The 20,362-nt window shown below is 43.0% G+C and overlaps 1 protein-coding gene across 10 annotated transcripts in view; it reads left to right on the top strand.

Annotated features, from left to right (window-relative positions):
• Window positions 1–20,362, top strand: part of ANKRD6 (ankyrin repeat domain 6) — a 196,250-nt gene that overhangs the window by 173,378 nt on the left and 2,510 nt on the right. For 9 of the 10 annotated variants that reach the window (XM_067702575.1, XM_067702569.1, XM_067702570.1 and 6 more), the window contains 4 exons: window positions 410–562; window positions 16,057–16,170; window positions 16,872–16,998; window positions 18,160–20,030. In XM_067702575.1, coding sequence (XP_067558676.1) covers window positions 410–562; window positions 16,057–16,170; window positions 16,872–16,998; window positions 18,160–18,731 — 966 coding nt within the window. In that variant the 3' untranslated portion in view covers window positions 18,732–20,030. Of the gene's footprint in view, window positions 1–409; window positions 563–16,056; window positions 16,171–16,871; window positions 16,999–18,159; window positions 20,031–20,362 lie in introns of those variants that run through there. The other variant, XM_067702568.1, reaches the window with a different exon arrangement.

Genomic DNA, 20,362 nt, shown 5'->3' with positions numbered 1-20,362 from the left:
GTGTAACCCTGTTGCTGGGGGCTAATGTCCACTTTCGGTGGTGACTACAGAAGGCATGAGCTTTGAAGATAAGCCAGCTGGCCCTCTCCACCTAAACTGTGCAGTATCCTCCTGCCACGTAGGCCTGGAGAGCACAGGGATGTTACAAAGCTCTCTGCACCATCCTTAGGTACTGCATAGATAATCTTGAGGCCGGATAGTAGATAAAAGCAGCTTGAGGACTGGGACCGTATGTTACACTCTCTGAATCTTCTTTAACGTCTACGGAGCCAAGGCTTGGCCTGTCAGTCCAAAGTTACCACAGGGATGAGTCTCCTCCATCACGTGTGGTCCCCTGGTGTACTGACAGACACATATTCTCAGAAGGAACGAACGACTTGGATTGATTCCTTTTTGGCTTCCCTCTTAGGCCCCAATAAATGGCTGTCGATGTGAACCCCTGATCAACAAGCTGGAGAATCAGTTGGAGGCAACTGTGGAGGAGATCAAAGCAGAGCTGGTGTCGGTTCAGGATAAGATGAACACGAAGCTGGGGCACATGGAGAATAAGACCCAGCACCAAGTAAGCGGTTGCCATCCTTCCAATGGCGTGGTGTCCTGGCAGAAAATGAAATCAGACCTCAGCACACCTTTCTGTTCTGCAGACTCTGCCCTGAGCATGTCGGGCAGGCTGTCAGGGAAAGAGACCTATGATTTCTTTTTTTTCCTAATTTTATTTCTTTATACAGCTGGTTCTTATTAGTTACCTATTTTATACATACTAGTGTATACACGTCAATCCCAATCTCCCAATTCATCCCACCACGACCCCACCCTCCTGCCGCTTTCCCCGCTTTGTGTCCATACCTTTTTTCTCTACATCTGTGTCTCTATTTCTGCCCTGCAAACTGGTTCATCTGTACCATTTTTCTACGTTCCACATACATGCGTTAATATACGATATTTGTTTTTCTTTCTGATCTACTTCACTCTGTATGATAGTCTCTAGATCCATCCACGTCGCTACAAATGACCCAATTTCATTCCTTTTTATGGCTGAGTAATATTCCATTGTATATATGCACATCTTCTTTATCCATTCGTCTGTCGATGGTCATCTAGGTTGCATCCATGTCCTGGCTGTTATAAACAGTGCTGCAATGAACATTGGGGTTCATGTGTCTTTTTGCATTATGGTTTTCTCTGGGTATATGTCCAGTAGTGGGATTGCTGGGTCATATGGTAATTCTATTTTCAGTTTTTTAAGGAACCTCCATACTGTTCTCCATAGTGGCTGTACCGATTCACATTCCCAGCAGTAGTGCAAGAGGGTTCCCTTTTCTCCACACCCTCTCCAGAATTTATTGTTTGTAGATTTTTTGATGATGGCCATTCTGACCGGTGTGAGGTGATACCTCATTGTAGTTTGGATTTGCATTTCTCTAATGATTAGTGATGTTGAGCATCCTTTCATGTGTTTGTTGGCCATCTGTATGTCCTTTGGAGAAATGTCTATTTAGGTCTTCTGCCCATTTTTGGATTGGGTTGTTTGTTTTTTTGATATTGAGCTGTATGAGCTGCTTGTATATTTTGGAGATTAATCCATTGTTAGTTGTTTTGTTTGCAAATATTTTCTCCCACTCTGAGGGTTGTCTTTTCATCTTGTTTGTAGTTTCCTTTGCTGTGCAAAAGCTTTTAAGTTTCATTAGGTCCCATTTGTTTATTTTTATTATTTCCATTATTCTAGGAGGTGGATCAAAAAGAATCTTGCAGTGATTTATGTCATAGAGTGTTCTGCCTATGTTTTCCTCTAAGAATTTTATAGTATCTGACCTTACATTTAGGTCTTTAATCCATTTTGAGTTTATTTTTGTGTATGGTGTTAGTGAGTGTTCTAATTCCATTCTTTTACATGTAGCTGTCCAGTTTTCCCAGCACCACTTATTGAAGAGACTGTCTTTTTTCCATTGTATATCCTTGCCTCCCTCATCATAGATTAGTTGACCATAGGTGCATGGGTTTATCTTAGGGCTTTCTATCCTGTTCCATTGATCTATATTTCTGTTTTTGTGCCAGTACCACATTGTCTTGATTACTGTATCTTTGTAGTATAGTCTGAAATCAGGGAGTCTGATTCCTCCAGCTCCGTTTCTTTCCCTCGAGAACGCTTTGGCTATTCAGGGTGTTTTGTGTCTCCATACAAATTTGAAGTTTTTTTGTTCTAGTTCTGTAAAAAATGCTATTGGTAATTTGATAGGGATTGCATTGAGTCTGTAGATTGCTTTGGGTAATTTAGTCATTTTCATAATATTGATTCTTCCAATCCAAGAACATGGTATATGTCTCCATCTGTTTGTATCATCTTTAATTCCTTTCATCAGTGTCTTATAGTTTTCTGCATACAGGTCTTTTTTCTCCCTAGATAGGTTTATTCCTAGGTATTCTATTCTTTTTGTTGCAGTGGTAAATGGGAGTGTTTCCTTAATTTCTTTTTCAGATTTTTCATCAGTAGTGTATAGGAATGCAAGAGATTTCTGTGCATTAATTTTGTATCCTGCTACTTTACCAAATTCATTGATCAGCTCTAGTAGTTTTCTAGTGGCATCTTTAGGATTCTCTATGTATAGTATCATGTCATCTGCAAACAGTGACAACTTTACTTCTTTTCCAATTTGGATTCCTTTTATTTCTTTTTTCTCTCTGATTGCTGTGGCTAGGACTTCCAAAACTATGTTCAGTAATAGTGGTGAGAGTGGACATCCTTGTCTTGTTCCTGATCTGGGAGGAAATGCTTTCAGTTTTTCACCATTGAGAATGATGTTTGCTGTGGGTTTGTCGTATATGGCCTTTGTTATGTTGAGGTAGGTTCCCTCTATGCCCACTTTCTGTAGAGTTTTTATCATAAATGGGTGTTGAATTTTGTCAAAAGCTTTTTCTGCATCTATTGAGATGATCTTATGGTTTTTCTTCTTCAGTTTGTTAATGTGGTGTATCACATTGATTGATTTGCATATATTGGAGAATCCTTGCATCCCTGGGATAAATTCCACTTGATCATGGTGTATGATCCTTTTAATGGGTTGTTGGATTCTGTTTGCTAGTGTTTTGTTGAGGATTGTTGCATCTATATTCATCAGTGATATTGGTCTGTAATTTTTTTTTTGTAGTATTTTTGTCTGGTTTTGGTATCAGGGTGATGGTGGCTTCGTAGAATGAGTTTGAGAGTGTTTCTTCCTCTGCAAATATTTGGAAGAGTTTGAGAAGGATGGGTGCTTTTAGCTCTCCTTTAAATTTGTGATAGAATTCACCTGTGAAGGCATCTGGACCTGGACTTTTGTTTGTTGAAAGATTTTTACTCACAGTTTAAATTTCATGTAATTGGTCTGTTCATATTTTCTATTTCTTCCTGGTTTAGTCTTGGAAGGTTTGTCTTTCTAAGAATTTGTCCTTTTCTTCCAGGTTGTCCATTTTATTGGCATAGAGTTGCTTGTAGTAGTCTCTTAGGATGCTTTGTATTTGTGTGGTGTCTGTTGTAACTGCTCCTTTTTCATTTCTAATTTTATTGATTTGAGTCCTCTCCTTTTTCTTGATGAGTCTGGCTAATGGATTATCAATTATGTTCATCTTCGCAAAGAACCAGCTTTTAGTTTTATTGATCTTTGCTATTGTTTTCTTTGTTTCTGTTTCATTTATTTCTGATCTGATCTTTATGATTTCTTTCCTTCTGCTAACTTTGGGTTTTGTTTGTTCTTCTTTCTCTAGTTCCTTTAGGTGTAAGGTTAGATTGTTTATTTGAGATTTTTCTTGTTTTTTGAGGTAGGCTTGTATTGCTATAAACTTCCCTCTTAAAACTGCTTTTGCTGCATCTCATAGGTTTTGGATCATCGTGTTCTCATTGTCATTTGTCTCTAGGTATTTTTTTATTTCCTCTTTGATTTCTTCAGTGATCCGTTGGTTATTTAGTAACATATTGTTTAGCATCCATGTGTTTGTGTTTTTTATGTTTTTGTCCCTGTAATTGATACTAATCTCAGAACGTTGTGATCAGAAAAGATGCTTGATATGATTTCAGTTTTCTTAAATTTACTGAGGCTTGATTTGTGACCCTAGATGAGATCTATCCTGGAGAATATTCCATATGCACTTGAGAAGAAAGTGTAATCTGCTGTCTTTGGATGGAATGTCCTATAAATATCAATTAAATCTATCTGGTCTCTTGTGTCATTTAAAGCTTGTGTTTCCTTATTAAGTTTCTGTTTGGATGATCTGTCCATTGGTGTAAGTGAAGTGTTAAAGTCCCCCACTATTATTGTGTTACTGTTGATTTCCTCTTTTATAGCTCTTAGCAGTTGCCTTCTGTATCGAGGTGCTCCTATGTTTGGTGCATATATATTTGTAACTGTTATATCTTCTTCTTGGATTGATCCCTTGCTCATTATGTAGTGTCCTTCCTTGTCTCTTGTAACATTCTTTATTTTAAAGTTTATTTTATCTGTCATAAGTATTGCTACTCCAGCTTTCTTTTGATTTCCATATCCATGGAATATCTTTTTCCATCCCCTCGCTTTCAGTCTGTATGTGTCCCTAGGTCTGAGGGGGTCTTTTGTAGACAGCACATATATGGGTCTTGTTTTCATATCCATTCAGCGAGCCTGTGTCTTTTGGTTGGAGCATTTAATCCATTCACGTTTAAGGTAATTATTGCTATGTATGTTCCTATGACCATTTTCTTAATTGTTTTGGGTTTGTTTTTGTAGGTCCTTTTCTTCTCTTGTGTTTCCCACTTAGAGAAATTCCTTTAGCATTTGTTGTAGAGCTGGTTTGGTGGTGCTGAATTCTTTTAGCTTTTGCTTGTGTGTAACACTTTTGATTTTTCCGTTGAATCTGAATGAGATGCTTTCTGGATAGAGTAATCTTGGTTGTAGTTTTTTCCCTTTGATCACTTTAAATATGTCATGCCACTCCATTCAGGCTTGTAGAGTTTCTGCTGAGAAATCAGCTGTTAACCTTATGGGAGTTCCCTTGTATGTTATTTGTCATTTTTCCTTTGCTGCTTTCAGTAATTTTTCTTTGTCTTTAATTTTTGCCATTTTCATTACTATGTGTCTCGGCGTGTTTCTCCTTGGGTTTATCCTGTATGGGACTCTCTGTGCTTCCCGGACTTGGGTGGCTATTTCCTTTCCCACGTTAGGGAAGTTTTTGACTATAATCTCTTCAGATGTTTTCTCGGGTCCTTTCTCTCTGTCTCTTCTCCTTCTGGGACCTCTATAATGTGAATGTTGTTGTGTTTAATGTGGTCCCAGAGGTCCCTTAGGCTGTCTTCATTTCTTTTCATTCTTTTTTCTTTATTCTGTTCAGCAGTGAATTCCAGCATTCTGTCTTCCAGGTCACTTATCTGTTCTTCTGCCTCAGTTCTTCTGCTATTGATTCCTTCTCGTTTATTTTTCATTTCAGTTATTGTATTGTTCATCTCTGTTAAACATTTCTTGTATCTTCTCGATCTTTGCCTCCATTCTTTTTCCGAGGTCCTGGATCATCTTCCTTATAATTATTCTGATTTCTTTTTCTGGAAGGTTGCCTATCTCCACTTCATTTACGTGTTTTTCTGGGGTTTTATCTTGTTCCTTCATCTGATACATAGCCCTAACTCTTCATCTTGTCTGTCTTTCTATGAATGTGGTTTTTGTTTCACAGGCTGCAGAATTGTAGTTCTTCTTGCTTCTGTCTGCCCTCTGGTGGATGAGGCTATCTAAGAGGCTTGTGCAAGTTTCCTGATGGGAGGGACTGGTGGTGGGTAGAGCTGGGTGTTACTCTGATGGGCAGAGCTCAGTAAAACTTTAATCCACTTGTCTGCTGATGAGTAGGTTTGGGTTCCCTTCCTGTTGGTTGTTTGGCCTGAGGCAACCCAACACTGGAGCCTACCCGGGCTCTTTGGTGGGGCTAATGGCGGACTCTGGAAGGGCTCACGCCAAGGAGTACTTCCCAGAACTTCTGCTGCCAGTGTCCTTGTCCCTGTAGTGAGCCACAGCTACCCCCCACCTCTGCAGGACACCTTCCAACACTAGCAGGTTAGGTCTGGTTTAGTCTCCTATGTGGTCACTGCTCCTTACCCTGGGTCCTGATGCACACACTACTTTGTGTGTGCCCTGCAAGAGTGGAGTCTCTGTTTCCCCCCAGTCTTTTCAGAGTCCTGCAGTTAAACCCCACTAGCTTTCAAAGTGTGATTCTCTAGGAATTCCTCCTCCCATTGCCAGACCCCCAGGTTGGGAAGCCTGACGTGGGGCTCAGAAACTTCACTCCAGTGAGGGGACTTCTGTGGTCTAAGTGTTCTCCAGTTAGTGAGTCACCCACCCAGCAGTTATAGGATTTGATTTTATTGTGATTGTGCCCCTCCTACTGTCTCATTGTTGCTTCTCCTTTGTCTTTGGATGTGGGGTATCTTTTTGGTAAGTGCCAGTGTCTTCCTGTTGATGATTGTTCAGCAGTTAGTTGTGATTCTGGTGCTCTTGCAAGGGGGAGTGCGAGCAAGTCCTTCTACTCCACCATCTTCCAGATGATGTGTGATTCCTTTAAAGGCATTGACTTAACATTTTTTAGGAGCATGTTTAAATTGCTTCTGATTATAAAAATAACATATACCCATTATGGAGCATTTTTTAAAAATATGAAAACTAGGAAGGAAAATAAAATCACCTATGAGCCCATTATGATGAGAAAGCACTATTAATATTTGGGTTTATTTTTTTCCAGTCTTTTTATGTCTGTGTGCTTTACACCCGTTTCCCACTGCTCACTAAAGTAATATAATGATGTCTGTCTTGTTTTATTTTTCCACCTTTATTTTGAAAGTTAGCATACATACAGAAAAGTTGAAATGATAGCTTGCTTGTTCACTCTTCACCTAGGTTCAACCAGTCGTTACTATTTTGCCACGTTTGCTTTGTCTCTCACACACTTTTTGTTCTCTTGCTGAACTGTTTGAGATTTAGCCATAGACGGTCCTGACCCCTCACTCTAAGTACTCCACAGCACATTGACTAAGAATGAGGGTTTTGTCCTTCCTAACACAGTACCATTTTCATATCTGAGAAAATTAACACTAATTGCATAATATCCATCCATATTCAGATTTTCTCATTTCTCCGAAAATGTTTTTCTTCTTTTTTTTTTTTTTACTATTTTTTATTTTTGGCTGTGTCTTCATTGCTGCACGCAAGCTTTCTCTAGTTGTGGCGAGCAGGGGTTATTCTTTGTTGCGGAGCATGGGCTCTAGAGCACAGGCTTAGTAGTTGTGGCGCACAGGCTTAGTAGCTCCGCGGCATGTGGGATCTTCCGGACCAGGGCTCGAACCCGTGTGCCCTGAATTGGCAGGCAGATTCTTTCTTTTTCTTTTTAAACAACTTTATTGGAGTATTATTGCCTTACAATTGTGTGTTAGTTTCTGCTTTATAACAAAGTGAATCAGTTATACATATACATATATTACTACATCTCTTTTCTCTTGCATCTCCCTCCCTGCCACCCTCACTATGCCACCCCTATAGGTGGTCACAAACCACCGAGCTGATCATGTGCTATGTGGCTGCTTCCCACTAACAATCTATTTTACGTTAGGTAGTGTATATATGTCCATGTCACTCTCTAACCTTGTCACAGCTTACCTTTCCCCCTCCCCATATCCTCAAGTCCATTCTTTAGTACGTCTGTGTCTTCATTCCATCTTACCCCTAGGTACTTCATGACCTTTTTTTTTTTTCTCTTAGATTCCATATATACGTGTTACCATACAGTATTTGTTTTTCTCTTTCTGACTTCACGCTGTATGACAGACTCTAGGTCCATCCACCTCACTACAAATAACTCAATTTCGTTTCTTTTTATGGCTGAGTAATATTCCATTCTATATATGTGCCACATCTTCTTTATCCATTCATCGGATGATGGACACTTAGGTTGTTTCCATCTCTGGGCTGTTGTAAATAGAGCTGCAAAGAACATTTTAGTACAACACTCTTTTTGAATTATGGTTTTCTCAGGGTATATCCCCAGTAGAGGGATTGCTGGGTCATATGGTAATTCTATTTTTTTTTTTCTGCGGTACGCGGGCCTTTCACTGTTGTAGCCTCTCCCATTGGGGAGCACATGCTCCGTACACGCAGGTGCAGCAGCCATGGCTTACACGCCCAGCCGCTACGTGGCATGTGGGATCCTCCCGGACCGGGGCACGAACCTGTGTCCCCGTCATTGGCAGGCGGACTCTCAACCATTGCGCCACCATGGAAGCCCTATATTTTGTTTTTTGGGAAACCTCCATACTGTTCTCCATAGTGGCTGTATCAATTTACATTCCCACCAACAGTACAAGAGGGTTCCCTTTTCTCCACACCCTCTCCAGCATTTATTGTTTCTAGATTTTTGGATGATGGCCATTCTGACTGGTGTGAGATGATACCTCATTGTAGTTTTGAGTTGCATTTCTCTACTGATTAATGATGTTGAGCATTCTTTCATGTGTTTGTTGGCAGTCTGTATATCTTCTTTGGAGAAATGTCTATTTAGGTCTTCTGCCCATTTTTGGATTGGGTCGTTTGTTTTTTTGTTATTGAGCTGCATGAGCTGCTTGTAAATTTTGGAGATGAATCCTTTGTCCGTTGCTTCATGTGAAAATACTTTCTCCCATTCTGAGGGTTGTCTTTTGGTCTTGTTTATGGTTTCCTTTGCTGTGCAAAAGCTTTGAAGTTTCATTAGGCCCCATTTGTTTATTTTTGTTTTTATTTCCATTTCTCTAGTAGGTGGGTCAGAAGGGATCTTGCTGTGATTGATGTCATAGAGTGTTCTGCCTATGGTTTCCTCTAGGAGTTTGATAGTTTCTGGCCTTACATGTAGGTCTTTAATCCATTTTGAGCTTATTTTTGTGTATGGTGTTAGGGAGCGATCTAATCTCATACTTTTACATGTACCTGTCCAGTTTTCCCAGCACCATTTATTGAAGAGGCTGTCCTTTCTCCACTGTACATTCCTGCCTCCTTTATCAAAGGTAAGGTGACCATATGTGCGTGGGTTTATCTCTGGGCTTTCTATGCTGTTCCTTTGATCTGTGTTTCTGGTTTTGTGCCAGTACCATACTGTAGCTTTGTAGTATAGTCTGAAGTCAGGGAGCCTGACTCCTCCAGCTCCGTTTTTCGTTCTCAAGGTTGCTTTGGCTATTCGGGGTCTTTTGTGTTTCCATACAAATTGTGAGATTTTTTGTTCTAGTTCTGTGAAAAATGCCGGTGGTAGTTTGCTAGGGATTGCACTGGATCTGTAGATTGCTTTGGGTAGTAGAGTCATTTTCACAATGTTGATTCTTCCAATCCAGGAACATGGTGTATCTCTCCATCTATTTGTATCATCTTTAATTTCTTTCACCAGTGTCTTATAATTTTCTGCATACAGGTCTTTTGTCTCCTTAGGTAGGTTTATTCCTAGATACTTTATTCTTTTTGTTGCAATGGTAAATGGGAGTGTTTTCTTGATTTCACTTTCAGGTTTTTCATCATCAGTGTATAGGAATGCCAGAGATTTCTGTGCATTAATTTTGTATCCTGCTACTTTACCAAATTCATTGATTAGCTCTAGTAGTCTTCTGGGAGCATCTTTAGGATTCTCTATGTATAGTATCATGTCATGTGCAAACAGTGACAGCTTTACTTCTTCTTTTCCGATTTGTATTCCTTTTAATTCTCCTCTGATTGCTGTGGCTAGAACTTCCAAAACTATGTTGAATAAGAGTGGCGAGAGTGGGCAACCTTTACTTGCTCCTCATCTTAGTGGAAATGGTTTCAGTTTTTCACCACTGAGGACGATGTTGGCTGTGGTTTTGTCATATATGGCCTTTATTATGTTTAGGAAAGTGGGATCTAATGATCCGTTCTATAGTATTTTTAATTTCATTTATTGTGTTGTTCATCATTGCTTGTTTCATCTTTGGTTCTTCTAGGTTCTTGTTAAATGTTTCTTGCATTTTTTCTATTCTATTTGCAAGATTTTGGATCCTCTTTCCTATCATTATTCTGAATTCTTTTTCAGGTAGACTGCTTATTTCCTCTTCATTTATTAAGTCTGGTGGGGTTTTATCTTGCTCCTTCATCTGCTGTGTGTTTCTCTGTCTTCTCATTTTGCTTATCTTACTGTGTTTGGGGTCTCCTTTTTGCTGGCTGCAGGTTCGTAGTTCCTGTTATTTTTGGTGTCTGTCCCCAGTGGCTAAGGTTGGTTCAGTGGGTTGTGTAGGCTTCCTGGTGGAGGCGACTAGTGCCTGTGTTCTGGTGGATAAGGTTGGATCTTGTCTTTCTGGTGGGCAGGTCCACGTCTGTTGGTGTGTTTTGGGGTGTCTTTGGCCTTATTATGATTTTCGGCAGCCTGTCTGTAATGGGTGGGGTTGTGTTCCTGTCTTGCTAGTTGTTTGGCATAGGATGTCCAGCAGTGTAGCTTGCTGGTCATTGAGTGAAGCTGGGTGCTGGTGTTAAGATGGAGATCTCTGGAACATTTTCGCCATTTGATATTACGTGGAGCTGGGAGGTCTCTTGTGTACCAGTGTCCTGAAGTTGGCTCTCCCACCTCAGAGGCACAGCACTGACTCCTGGCTGGAGCACCAAGAGCCTTTCATCCACACGGCTCAGAATAAAAGGGAAATAAAATAGAAAGAAAGAGGATAAAATAAAATAAAATAGAGTAAAATAAAATAAAGTTATTAAAATAAAAAATAATTATTAAGAAAAAAGTTTTTAAAAGTTAAAAAAAAAAACGGGCAGACAGATCCCTGGGACAAATGGTGAAAGTAAAGCTATACAGACAAAATCTCACACAGAAACATACACATACACACTCACAAAGATAGAAAAAGGGGAAAAATAATATATCTTGCCCCCAGAGTCCACCTCCTCAATTTGGGATGATTGGTTGTCTATTCAGGTATTCCACAGATGCAGGTTATATCAAGTTGATTGTGGAGCTTTAATCCGCTGCTTCTGAGGCTGTTGGGAGAGATTTCCCTTTCTCTTCTTTGTTCGCACAGCTTCAGGGGTTCAGCTTTGGATTTGGCCCCGCCTCTGCCTGTAGGTCGCCTGAGGGCGTCTGTTCTTCGCTCAGACAGGACGGGGTTAAAGGAGCAGCTGACTCGGGGACTCTGGCTCACTCAGGCCGGGGGTGGGAGGGGTACAGAGTGTGGGGCGGGCCTGCGGCGGCAGAGACCAGCGTGACGTTGCACCAGCCTGAGGCGCGCCGTGCGTTCTCCTGGGGATGTTGTCCCTGGGTCCCGGGACCCTGGCAGTGGCGGGCTGCACAGGCTCCTGGGAGGGGAGGTGTGGATAGTGACCTGTGCTCGCACACAGGCTTCTTGGTGGCGGCAGCAGCAGCAGCCTTAACGTCTCATGCCCGTCTCTGGGGTCCGCGCTTTTAGCTGCGGCTCGCGCCCGTCTCTGGAGCTCTTTTAAGCGGCGCCCTTAATCTCCTCTCCTCGCGCACCAGAAAACAAAGAGCGAAGAAAAAGTCTCTTGCCTCTTCGGCAGCTCCAGACTCCTTCCTGGACTCCCTCCCGGCCAGCCATGCTGCACTAACCCCTTCAGGCTGTGTTTACGCTGCCAACCCCAGTCCTCTCTCTGCGCTCCTACCGAAGCCCGAGCCTCAGCTCCCAGCCCCCGCCCGACCCGGCGGGTGAGCAGACAAGTCTCTCGGGTTGGTGTGTGCAGGTCGGCACCGATCCTCTGTGCGGGAATCTCTACGCTTTGCCCTCCGCACCCCTGTGGCTGTGCTCTCCTCCGTGGCTCCAAATCTTCCCCGCTCCGCCGCTCTCAGTCTCCGCCCGTGAAGGGACTTCCTAGTGTGTGGAAACCTTTCCTCCTTCACAGCTCCCTCCCACTGGTGCAGGTCCCGTCCCTATTCTTTTGTGTGTTTTTTCTGTTTTATTTCGCCCTACCCAGGTATGTGGGGAGTTTCTTGCCTTTTGGGAGGTCTGAGGTCTTCTGCCAGCGTTCAGTAGGTGTTCTGTAGGAGCAGGTCCACGTGTAGATGTATTCCTGATGTATCTGTGAGGATGAGGGTGATCTCCGCGTCTTACTCTTCCGCCATCTTCAACGGACTCGGCAGTCAGTTTCTTGTTTTTTTTTTTTTTTTGCGGTACGCGGGCCTCTCACTGTTGTGGCCTCTCCCGTTGCGGAGCACAGGCTCCGGACGTGCAGGCTCAGCGGCCATGGCTCACGGGCCCAGCCGCTCCGCGGCATGTGGGATTTTCCCGGACCGGGGTACGAACCCGTGTCCCCTGTATCAGCAGGCGGACTCTCAACCGCTGCGCCACCAGGGAAGCCGGCATGCAGATTCTTAACCACTGTACCACCAGGGACGTCTCAAAATGTTTTTTTTTAATAGCTGGTTTTTGTTTTTAATTCCAGCCCAGCATCCAATGAATATTCTGTGCTTTTATGTTATGTGTTAGGTCCCTGTGGTCTCTTTTCATCTAGAGCAGTCCCTGTTTGCTTCTTGCAGTTTCTGTTTTCTTCCATAATATTAACTTCGTAGAGTCCAGGCTATTTGTTTTATAGGATGTTTTGTATTCTGAATTTGATAGTTTCTTCATGGTGTTATTTAACTTCTTTCTCTATCCCTGTATTTCTGAAAGTTAGGTCTAGAGCAGTAATCCTCAAAGTGTCATCCCCAAAGCAGCAGCAGCAGCATCATTTGGGGACTTGTGGGGAAAAAATGCAAGTTTTTGGGCCGCATTACAAATCTACTGAATTTAACTGTGAATAAAACTCGGGGGGGGGGCAGGGTCTAGCCACCTGTGTTTTAATAGGACCTCCAGGTGATGCTGGTAAAAACCTAAAGTTTGAGACCAATGGTTAAATATTTTTGGCAAGAATACATCATATTTAACTGTGTAAAGTTCAAATTACATCACATCAGAAGAGATAAATGTCAGGCTGTCTCATTTGGCTAACCTGGTAACCACCATCTCTTTCCATTGTAAAGGTATACTTTCTCTTTGTAATTAATAAGAAATGTGTGACAGATACAGGTTTTTAAATGGGAAAGACTTTTAAGAGCTTATAAAATAACACATGTTCATTGGGAAAAACATTCCACATTCCACCTACAGAACTATTTTCATAGTAACACTCCCCAGAGATCCCTTCCATTACTGTGAATTTTCCCACAGGTTTTTTCTTTTATAGATATAACCTTACTAATTTTTCCTTTTAAACAAAAATGGAACTATACTATGCTTTTTCTTGCAGCTTACCTTTTAATTTAGTAGTACATCTTAGACTTGTAGAGCTACGGTGTGCTTTTTAATGGCAGTGTACTGTTTCTATGCAAGGAGATATACACATACTTTTTTTTTTAACATCTTTAGTGGAGTATAATTGCTTTACAATGGTGTGTTAGTTTCTGCTTTATAACAAAGTGAATCAGCTACACATATACATGTATCCCCATATCTCCTCCCTGTTGCGTCTCCCTCCCACCCTCCCTATCCCACCCCTCTAGGGGATCACAAAGCACCGAGCTGACCTCCCTGTGCTATGCGGCTGCTTCCAACTAGCTGTCTATTTTACGTTTGGTATATATGTCCATGCCACTCTCTTACTTCGTCCTAGCTTACCTTCCCCCTCCCCGTGTCCTCAAGGCCCTTCTCTACATCTCCATCTTTATTCCTGTCCTTCCCCTAGGTTCTTCAGAACCATTTTTTTTCTTTAGATTCCATATATATGTGTTAGCATACAGTATTTGTTTTTCTCTTTCTAACTTACTTCACTCTGTATGACAGACTCTAGGTCCATCCACCTCACTACAAATAACTCAATTTCGTTTCCTTTTATGGCTGAGTACTATTCCATTGTATATATGTGCCACATCTTTTTTATCCATTCATCTGTTGATGGACAGTTAGGTTGTTTCCATGTCCTGACTATTGTAAATAGTGCTGCAATGAACATTTTGGTACATGTCTCATTTTGAATTATGGTTTTCTCAGGGTATATGCCCAGTAGTGGGATTGCTGGGTCATATGGTAGTTCTATTTTTAGTTTTTTAAGGAACCTCCATACTGTTCTCCATAGTGGCTGTACCGATTCACATTCCCAGCAACAGTGCAAGAGGAATCCCTTTTCTCCACACCCTCTCCAGCATTTATTATTTGTAGATTTTTTAATGATGGCCATTCTGACTGGTGTGAGGTGGACAGTGAGGTAAAATACCTCATTGTAGTTTTGATTTGTATTTCTCTAATGATTAGTATACACATACTTTTGCTTCCTGCTTTTTTTTACTGAATTTTATATCATGAGCACTTTCCCATGTCCTTGGCTTCATAGTATTCCAGCATATTAATACAACATAATGTATTTAAACATTCCTCTTGTTAGACACTGAAGTTGCTTATAGTTTTTCATTCAAATAAATGCTGTGAACATTTATGTGCATAAACCTTTGATTGCATCTGAGTTTATTTGCTCAGAATTAGGATAATTGGGTCCAAAGTTTAGAGTATGTTTAAGGCTCTTGATAAATTTTGGCAAGCTACTTAATTGAAATGTTGTACCAATTTATATCCTACCAGCCGTGTCTGAGCCTCCAACTTCTGCCATCATTAATTTTAGCATTTTTTAAAGTTTTTCCCAATTGATTAAGGACATTTGACTGTTTAATTTTTACTTCCTTGTTTACTGGAGAAATTTTTAAGGTTTGTTATTTGCATTTCATAGAAAACCCATTTTAAAAATCTTTGAGCCATGATAGATTAGTTACGACCGTTTTGTAAGTAAAACGTCACTTCAGCTAGCTCAGGTCCAGAGAGGAATGCATTAGGTGAGTGCTGGGATGTCTCAAGGATCTCTCTTTGGTTCAAAGAAGGTGACAGATTGGGATGTAGAATCTTAGTCCTAATTCCAGATCTCAGGGGAAGGACTCTGGTCCAGCATGAGTCAGGCGCGCATGCCCGGACCTGTCCGCCATGCCTCAGGAACACATTCACGCATCCACTTGGGTGCTCTCGGCCGAGCCATTCGTCCGTGCAGGGGGGGCAGAAGGTGGCGGAAAAGGCCAGTCGTAGAAAACAGGCAAAGAGCAGTTCACAGAAAAACGTGAGGAACCAAGCAGGAGGTGCTTGCCGCATCTGCAGACCTGCTGCTGCCTTTTTATTATGGACATCTGAGTGTGGAGCATCAGCTGTGTTCCCGACAGGAGACGAAGCTGCCGCTGAGCCCTCCATGGCTGGCTCCCGCTCACAATGGTTCCCTTCTCTGCTTTGGCCCTTGTCAGGCAGTGGGAGTGTGGCCCCATTGGGTGTTAGAGCCCTACAGGAAGTAGGGAGCACAGGGGCACGTGATTGGAAGGTGACAGTCGTTTACTCCCTGAAACAGTCCCTTTTTTTGTTTTTTTGCTTGTTTTGGTCATGCGGCTCGTGGTGCCCGACCAGGGATTGAATCCGCACCCTTGGCAGTGAAAGTGAGGAGTCCTAACCATTGAACCGCCAAGTCCCTTGAAGCAATCCCTTTGAACTCTGTCCACAACCTTCTTCACATGTGCTTTGACTACTTTCAGTGAAGGGCCAAGAGGATTTGTTCACTGGGAAAGCTGGATGAAAGCCCTGAGTATTCAGCTTCTTTCATTTCCTCTTGGGCAGCCACTGACATTTAAAAAGGGGAAGGGGGATTAAAAAGACAATTTTTTAATAAGGGGAGCTGGGGTAGCTCCATACTCCTTGACGTAGTTTTTCCTTGCAGTAATAGTCTTGGCAGTAATGTTCTAAGACCCATACAGATTCTTTTTTACCTACCAGGACTGTGTTGGCTCAAGTTGTCTATTTACTGTGTATGTATAGTCTCTTCAACCCCTCTGGACTTTTAAATGAGAAAAAGAAGCTTTGGCCTCCACAAAAGCATGCTCAGGAATTCTGAAAAATCAGAGTTCCATGAATGCCACGGGAAAAGACTCCGCTGAGGAGTCTTGCTTTGGTACTCCTGAGCCCGCCTCAGGCGTCAAGATGCCAGGTCCCATCCTTAGACCATCTCAGTCACTCGCCCTTCGCCCATTGAATCCTAGATGCGGGTTCTGGACAAGCTGATGGTTGAGCGACTCTCAGCAGAGAGGACGGAGTGCCTGAACCGCCTGCAGCAGCACTCGGACTCAGAGAAGCACGAGGGAGAGAAACGGCAGGTGAAAACCAGGATCTGTCCGTGCTGACCTTGCCACTTGCCACTCTTTTCCCCCCGAGTCAAGGGACTCGGACCCATCACTGAAAACTCCCAGGCCGAGATCCCCTAAAAGCGTTGGCGTCAAAGCGCGTGCCATTTTTATAACCTGAAATGAAGTCAGTAGGAAGGAGCCTGGAGTGTGGTTCCTGTTGGCGCTGAATGTACTGGCCGGAGGTGGAGGTGGGGCAGTTTGTAGAACGTGCTGGAAAGCCAAGCTCCGCCCTGGATCACTGCTATGTATCGCGCCCCTGCTGGGCCTGCACAAGATTGGGTTCCTGCCCTCGGGCAGTTTGCAGTCCACCCCGGACAGCAGACGTGAAATGAGTACTTGCGAGCATGTGAGTGAGTTCGTGCGCCTAGCAGCCAGACGTGCTTGGCGTGGAAGCCGTGGGAAGCTGTGGCTGTTGGCGTCTAAGGAGTCTCTAAGTCGCTTAATGAAGATCATAGTTAGCTATCGGCTTGGGCACTGGGTGAATCCTGGGCTTCAGAGGGCCAACAGAGAAGGCCGTGTGGCCTGTGGGAGGCGGGTAATCCAAAACTTTGGGGCTTGTCCAGAAAAGAGCCTATCACAGTCGAAAAGTCCACATTCTTGAGGTTTTAATTCATAAGCCATGTATCAAAGTCTCCTGATGATTTGTGTACTAACTTGTGGGGTTTTTTTAGATGTCCTTGGTGGATGAATTAAAAACTTGGTGCATGTTAAAGATTCAGAATCTGGAGCTGAAGCTTTCTGGAGATTCTAGGGCCTCCAGGACTAAATCCACACCATCCACTTGCGAGTCCTCCACAGGTAACCGACACCAACATGCAGAGAGAGCCCTTTCATCCAAAGGTGATGAAACCCCCCGGTCGCGTTCTCTTCTGCATCTGAAGGCAGTCTGTGTGACAGGGCTGCGGGCAACACTGGATTGTAATGTGAACTCTGTAGGGGCAAGGACCATGCTTTGCCCACTACTGTATACACAGTTCCTATACAGCAATAAAGCACTCCTATTCAAGTGTTCAGGAATATTTGAATGAAGGAATAAAAGAATTGTTGATCCGTGATAGCAGTGCAATCTTGATGGTGTCAGAGTTGGACCCCAACGATGAGCGTGAGGAAAGGATGTGTCGTTTCAGAAGGGCACTCGCCCCTGCCCTTGTGACTCTTTCCCTTTCTCGTCCTTGATCAGCCTTTTCTACCTTTGGCCAACTCCGTACAGCCTCATTAAAAAACAGTTCATGTATCAAAGCTGCCCCAGGGGCTGGATAAGAGATGCTTTGAGCCAGAGCATCTTTACATTAGCTACAGTGGCTACACTCAATGATGATCAGTTGAGGAGATTCATAGCCTTAGTAATTAGACCTCCATGGGGAGGTTTTGATATGTCACGTGTTTCATGTTACCATAGGCCATCTCTGTATTTGTGGTTTTATCTTCTTTGTGCCCATAACAGTGGGGAAAATCCTGGGCAAACTTTTCATGCTAGGACTAATTATGGAACTTGTCATGGAGCTCTGGGTATGGGTAATAGGACCATGTGGGAGCTTGGATCAAGGAACTAGTAACCAGGGCTATGGTCTGTAAAGGGCCCGGAAGTTAGAGAATGGGGGTATTGATTCTGATCAGTAAATGCCCAATTCTGTTTTAGGACAAGTAGTGAGATGTGTCATCCTTAGCAATCAGGAAATGGTACCCAGAGCCCTTTACTGTAGGTTGAGACAGGCTAAAGGAAAGGCCAGTAACGTTTTTGGCTTAGATGCCACCAGTGTGTCTAACGCAACATCCCTGAAAGCCCTGACAAGCCAAGATGATAATCAGGGGAGAAGTGGAGGGGAAGGACAGAAATTGCACACGGTGGGTGATGGTTGAGAAGGCTGGTTTACAGCATTCCCGGGACTCTCAAATGCCAGCCCATGTGACTGTATGAACACGGATTCGCTCTCACTTTTGTTTTCCTTCCGAAACCAGGTGTGGATCAGTCAGTGGTGACCGCAGGTCCAGTAGCAGCCTCTGACAGCCCCCCTCAGGTGGTCAGGCCCAAGGAAAAGGCCCTCAGCTCCACAGCCGCCCACAGACTCCAGCAGGAGCTGTCTTCCTTGGACTGTGCAGGCTCCCGACTGAGGAGTGTCAAGGTCCAGACAGCCTCGTTACCCTTGAAAGAGGCAGCCAAGTGCGAGCCGCAGGCTGGGCCCTGTGTTGACAGAGGCACCCAAACCAAGAAGTCTGGGAAAAGTGGGCAGACGAGGCACCGCGGCCAGCAGCCAGCACCCAGCACCACCTGCGGGCAGCCGCCACCAGCAGCAGGTGGCGAGCAGACTGCCCCTCATACTCGGGACACCTCCCAAGCGCTGGAGCTCACCCAGTATTTCTTTGAGGCTGTTTCCACCCAGATGGAAAAGTGGTATGAAAGGAAGATTGAAGAAGCACGAAGCCAAGCCAGTCAGAAAGCCCAGCAAGACAAGGCCACGCTGGAGGAACACATTAAAAGTTTAGAGGAGGAACTTGCTAAACTAAGGACTAAGGTACACAAGGAAAACTAGGGCCTGGGAAGTGGGACGAGAAAGGATTCCTGGGACTTCCCTGGTGGTCCAGTGGTTGACTGTGCTTCCAGTGCAGGGGGCGGGGGTTCGATCCCTGGTCTGGGAACTAGGATCCTGCATGCCGTGGGGAGGGCGGGGGGCAAGGATTCCTGAAGATTTCCGGTCCTGCAGCTGCAGAAGAGCTATGTCGGAGGTGTCAGTTATTGTACACATAGCAGACCTTGCCTTTTAAAAAAATCACTAATTTCTAAAACGTGCCAGACACATGCTTCCTATGCCCTGAAGTTGTGAAGACTTCAACAATTAGACTGAAACTAGGGGACACTTGGTTTCAGGTTTCATTACAGATTTGAAACCTCAGCTCAAGTTCATCTGAAGTTCAAAAGCTCAGATTAAGCGAGCTGTGCTAAGAAACTGAAGGATGTGTAAGCCTAAACCCCAATATTCAGGATATGAAATAATGTAAATGAAAAGCAAGAAAAAATATTAATCCCTGTGCATTCAAGTCAAGCAGTCATTCATATCAACATGCCTGCTGTGCCTGGACAGTGTCTTTCTGTAAGAGCTGTAACAGACACGCTGAACTCCCTCAAGTTCATAGTTCCCCAAATGCTGACATCTTAACCAGGGAAAACTCACCAAAGAAACTTTGAGGAGAAGGATTTTCATGATGTCACAAGATCCAGTATATCGTAAAATGTTTTGAAAAGTCAGAGTGTATTTAAATAATGGGTTAATTGGCTAATAATAGCGCTGGGAATGTCCATGAACTCAAACGAGAAAGATTCAGATCATTGGATCATGGTTTCTGTATCTTTCAGCCAAAAGAAAGAAACAGTACAATTAATCATAGTGGCTTTAAAGTGGATTAATGGAAAAAACATTCACGTAGCAATTACCTGAAATTTCTATAACCTAGTTCACAGCCAGTTATCTTAGAGTACTTTTCTGAATGTGAGCTTATTGGTCTACATTTTATAAAGAAATAAGGCTGTTTCTTGAAAGTATTTCATTTTGAACTGAGTTGTCATTGAAGAACCTCAAAAGCTTTCCACTGCTTTGTAGCAACTATGTCAAGGTAAATAAGCAATAAATTGACTTGGATTCCCCAGCTTCAGGGAGCCCTGTGGATGTTACTGTATGGAGTATACAAAGTTGCAAAAGTAACAGTATGTTGAAACTTTGGATTTAATTATCTTCCAAGCTTCTTGTCCCTTGTGGCATTATATTCATCTCCTCAAAATTCCATATATGCATAGAAACCTCGATTCTATTTCTATAAACAGAGGAACCAAGTAACTGTTGTCTGTAATTTTTGAATGAACCTTTGCTCATTGAGCCAAAGAGAAAATATGACTTCTTGACATGGGAACACTCAGAAAAACAAAAGTATGCATTTAGTCCCTGTGTGTTCTGCCCATCAAGCTCAGTTGTTTTTGGTTTGTTCTTTTGAATACTGACAATCTATGGATCTAGGCGTTCCTAATAAATGTAGATGTATGTCATCATTACAAAACCTGGACAGGGAATTTATTTGATGTTCTCTCAAGTTTATTTTCAGGTTTGTAAGCTCGTCTTGTCGAATTTAAAACTTCAGTGGCACACTTTAAAGGGGAAAAAAAATGACACAG

Source organism: Pseudorca crassidens, chromosome 13, assembly GCF_039906515.1.
Source record: "Pseudorca crassidens isolate mPseCra1 chromosome 13, mPseCra1.hap1, whole genome shotgun sequence".
NCBI lineage: Eukaryota > Metazoa > Chordata > Mammalia > Artiodactyla > Delphinidae > Pseudorca > Pseudorca crassidens.
This window is presented reverse-complemented; position numbering and strand designations above follow the sequence as displayed.